At 40.7% G+C, this 4,273-nt stretch overlaps 1 protein-coding gene across 1 annotated transcript in view; it reads right to left on the bottom strand.

The window, feature by feature from the left end:
• Positions 1 to 4,273, bottom strand: part of LOC107574740 (myosin heavy chain, fast skeletal muscle-like) — a gene marked incomplete at its 5' end in the record, with an annotated part of 8,337 nt that overhangs the window by 588 nt on the left and 3,476 nt on the right. The window contains 15 exons of the mRNA XM_016261185.1: positions 3 to 128; positions 221 to 461; positions 553 to 749; positions 872 to 990; positions 1,094 to 1,220; positions 1,298 to 1,468; positions 1,501 to 1,641; positions 1,739 to 1,915; positions 1,989 to 2,231; positions 2,317 to 2,572; positions 2,986 to 3,122; positions 3,598 to 3,723; positions 3,830 to 3,945; positions 4,027 to 4,114; positions 4,195 to 4,262. Coding sequence (XP_016116671.1) covers positions 3 to 128; positions 221 to 461; positions 553 to 749; positions 872 to 990; positions 1,094 to 1,220; positions 1,298 to 1,468; positions 1,501 to 1,641; positions 1,739 to 1,915; positions 1,989 to 2,231; positions 2,317 to 2,572; positions 2,986 to 3,122; positions 3,598 to 3,723; positions 3,830 to 3,945; positions 4,027 to 4,114; positions 4,195 to 4,262 — 2,333 coding nt within the window. The remainder of the gene's footprint in view (positions 1 to 2; positions 129 to 220; positions 462 to 552; positions 750 to 871; positions 991 to 1,093; positions 1,221 to 1,297; positions 1,469 to 1,500; positions 1,642 to 1,738; positions 1,916 to 1,988; positions 2,232 to 2,316; positions 2,573 to 2,985; positions 3,123 to 3,597; positions 3,724 to 3,829; positions 3,946 to 4,026; positions 4,115 to 4,194; positions 4,263 to 4,273) is intronic.

The following is a 4,273-nucleotide window of genomic DNA, read 5'->3' as shown; positions in this document are numbered from 1 at the left end:
ACATCAGTGATGGCCTTCTTGGCCTTCTCCTCTGCATTTCTGGCCTCCTGGACTGCATCATCCACCTCACCTTGAACCTGGACCAGATCAGTCTCAAGCTTCTTCTTGGTGTTAATAAGACTCGTATTCTGCAGGATTTAAGCAGGTAGTTTAATGTATATTTATCTAATACTTTATCATTTAATCTGAATTTGCTCTTAGTATTTAAAATTTTTTGTACTTGTGAGTGCAGCAGTCCCACACGCTCGCTGGCATCAACCAGCCACATCTTTCTTACCTTATCAAAGTTTCTCTGCTTCTTGTCAAGGTTGGCAGCCAATGCATTTGCCCTCTCCCCATCAATCATGAGGTCCTCTACTTCACCCTGCAGTCTCTGTTTGGTCTTTTCCAGTGAGGCACACTTGGAGTTCACTGCCTCAATGGATTCTTCAGCATCCTGCAGACGCTGTGCCAGCTTTTTCCTAAAGAAATTGGTATTAAATGATGACATCTTACTAATATTTGTGATATTAAATGTAGGGTACTGAAGACTTTTTTCTTTGCTGTATTTACTTGGCTTCCTCAAGCTCTTCAGTGCGTTGGATGGCATCAGTCTCATATTTGGCTCTCCACTGGGCCACTTCACTGTTGGCCTTAGACATTTCACGCTGGAGTTCAGCTTTGGCCTCCTGCTCCTCCTCATACTGCTCTCTGAGCAAATCACAGTCATGGCGGGCAGACTGAACTGCATGGGCCAGAGCATTCTTGGCCTATAAAGCAGCACATCTTGGGATTTTAAACACTCTACCATCTATACAATGGTTTGGATTAAAAACAAACAAACATTAAAAATCATTTAATTATCAAAACAAAATAATATGTGCAACTCTACCTTGACTTCTTCCTCGACATGTCTTTTGAGATACTCAATTTGCTGAGTAACAGCCTGTCTTCCTCTAGTTAACTGTGAAACAAGTGCTTCTTTCTCTTCCAGTTGACGGCTAAATTCACCTTAAAAACAGGTTACAGATATTAGCATGAAACATAATAAAGGAATCTTTTAACTCAATTTAGTTTTGAGTTTGTTTTCTACATGTGTAGCTTACTCTCTTACCATTTTCAGTCTGAAGTCTTGCTCGTTGTGCATTCATATCGTTCAACTGGCGACTATTTTCATCACTTTTGGCCTTGATTTCACTCAGCTGGTCTTCAAGAGTGCGGCACATCTTCTCTAAATTACCCTAAAGAGATTAGAGATTATATGAATATGTTTGTAAAGATGATTTTGTACTTATTAGTGATCATCTAATGACATTACCTTTGCTTTAGCCACAGCCTCCATGTTGCTTGACAAGTCATCAATCTCCATCTTGTATTCACTCTTCTCCTTCTCCAGCTTCTGCTTGACCCGCTGGAGGTTGTCGATCTGTTCTCCGAGTTCAGCCACACTGTCTGCCTGCTTCTTTCGGAGAGCTGCAGCTGTAGCTTTAAAGTTCAAAATCTGATGGCCACTCACTTTTTGATCTTCTCATCTGATTGCTGTTTCTCATTCTCCAGGTCCATTATGGACTCCAGAGCCAGTTTCAGATCACCCTCAAGCTTCCTCTTGACTCTCTCAAGGTCCATACGGAGCTTCTTCTCTTGCTCCAATGAGCCCTCAAGCTATTGTTACAGAAACTGGAGCATTACAATCTGGTATAGAGCAATACATTTGATTTCTTATTGATTCATGGTCTCATTCTTAAGCCAAACATCTTACATCGTCCACTTGCTGCTCAAGCTTTGTCTTGGATTTAGTCAGAGTGTTGACTTTGTCTTCCTCTGCCTGAAGGTCATCAAGAGTCTGCTGGTGTGCCTCTTGGAGGGCTTTCTTCTCTTTGGTCAGCTTAGCAATGCTCTCATCCTGAGAGGCCATCTCCTCTGTCAGGTTTTTCACCTAAATGGAAACATTGATTACTGGTTTCATTATCAAGAGCCTGAATCACAATCTGCATATAAAAAATACTGACTTTATTCTCTGTTGCATGTTTCTCCTTCTCCACTTTTGCCAAGGTGAGCTCCAGGTCATCAATGTCTTTTTTCAGCTCAGAGCATTCGTCCTCCAGTTTCCTCTTCTTGGCAGTCAGTTCAGCATTGATTTCCTCCTCATCCTCCAGTCTCTCGTTTGTCTCTTTGAGTTTGCCCTCGAGCTGGATCTTGCTTTTGATGAGCCCTTCACATCTCTCCTCAGCATCACAGAGGTTTTCAGATTCCTGTTCATTGACATGGATATAGTTAATGACTTATGTTTATAGCTGTAGGATCCATATTGGGATAAATAAGAGCTGAAATACTCACAGAAGTTACTTGCAGTAGAAGATCGTTTTTCTCCTGAACAAGTGCCACCATTTTATCCTCAAGCTCCTTCTTTTTAGCTAATGCCTTTGTTAAATCTTCTTTCATTTTCTCAAAGTTCTCCTTCATTGATGCCATTTCTTTTTCAGTCTCTGCACTCTTCAGAAGAGGCTTGATCTTGAAGTACACCTTCATCCATGGCCAATGTTTCACATTCATGAATGAGCGGATGTTGTATTGGATGGAATAAATTGACTCCCTGTGTAAATTGTAATCAGTAAATCAGTCTTTATCACTCTGTGGTACTATACAGTTGTGTTCCAAACATTATTGTAATTTGTACCTCCTCTCCATCATTTTGACAAACTCCTTCCTCATGACATATCCTCGGCACAAAGCCTGAGTCATGGTAACCAGATGTGCTAGTTTTTCATCTCTCATCTCCTCAAGAGCACCCAACAGACCAGCTTTGAAGAACACCTACAAGAACATTTGGAATATATTAGTGGTGTATTGTTGAAGAAGCCAATAAGACATTTTCAGTGTAGATGTGGCCTGGGATACACTATATGGCCCTAATAATAATTGAGTTTGGCTGTTCCAGTAAAAATCTACTATGTTCTATACTATAGTATAGAATGGCATTTGAGAGAATTCCGTCCTAATTTGTACCTCCTCTCCATCATTTTGACAAACTCCTTCCTCATGACATATCCTCGGCACAAAGCCTGAGTCATGGTAACCAGATTTGCTAGTTTCTCATCTCTCATCTCCTCAAGAGCACCCAACAGACCAGCTTTGAAGAACACCTACATTTGGAATACATTAGTGGTGTAGTGTTGAAGAAGCCAATAAGTCCTTTTCAGCATTGATGTGGCCTGGGATACACTATATGGCCCTGATAATAATTGAGATTGGCTGTTCCAGTAATTCCAGTGGGAAAAAATCTATTATGTTCTATACTATAGTATTGAATGTCATTTGAGAGAATTATGTCCTTTCTTTTTTGATGTAACAGTTTGAGGAGGCATGACAGTGTCCAGCACACAAAGTGGGGTCCATATAGGAATGTTTTGTATAATCTGGTGTGGAATAACTTGACTGGCACAAAGCCTAGACTTGAACGCCTATTCAAAAGCTTCAGGCCTTCCTTCCTCAGACTGTTGCAGGACAATTGGAAGGACTGAATTCTCTACAATGTCATTGTGTTGTAGCAGAGTCAAAAATGAGAAGGAAAGAGTTGAAATAGTTTTGTCCACATGGTGTATTTGCTGATTAGCTCACCTTGGTGTGTCCAAATTTGTATTGGGTGTGGTCAACATCAATAGAGCCCAAGAGTTTCTCTGAAGCCTTTTTGTTGTCAATGAACTGTCCCTCAGGGATGACGCTAGCATTTAATACTTTGTATCTAGAGGACATTTAGGGGAGAGTAGTATTCTTGTGAAATATGTAAGGAAGTGAAGATTAGGTGATACATCATCTCTAAGTAAGAAGTTACAAAAAAAATGTCTTTACTCTGCTTGAAGTCACCGTAGTGGATTCTGCTGGGGAAACCCTTCCTGCAGATTCTGATACCCTCCAGCACACCATTACACCTGAGCTGGTGGATAACCAGGAAGTTCTCCATCAGACCTGAAATGCAAATGTTCTTAAGGTTCCAGACATTATTTTTCAAAACTGTGATGCATTTGAGTCATCAAGGATCAAGATTACCTGGAGTCTTGGATTCATTAGGAATCAAGCAGCGCACAAAGTGAGGGTGAGTGCTCCTCAGGTTGGACATCAGCTTACCCAAGTTCTCCTGTGGAAATGTTTGTAATTAATCTAATCTGTAATGGTGAAAAAATTCACAAACTTCAATAAGAGAGAGAATTTGTTTACCCTAAAAACTGCAGACACCGTCTGGAAGGAACCACCCTTCTTCTTGCCTCCTTTCTTTCCACCTCCCTCTGTTTTATAT

This window comes from Sinocyclocheilus grahami, unplaced genomic scaffold, assembly GCF_001515645.1.
Source record: "Sinocyclocheilus grahami isolate Dianchi unplaced genomic scaffold, SAMN03320097.WGS_v1.1 scaffold2322.1, whole genome shotgun sequence".
In the NCBI taxonomy this organism is placed as follows: domain Eukaryota; kingdom Metazoa; phylum Chordata; class Actinopteri; order Cypriniformes; family Cyprinidae; genus Sinocyclocheilus; species Sinocyclocheilus grahami.
The sequence above is the reverse complement of the archived record's forward strand: the minus strand, read 5'-3'. Positions and strand labels throughout refer to the sequence as shown.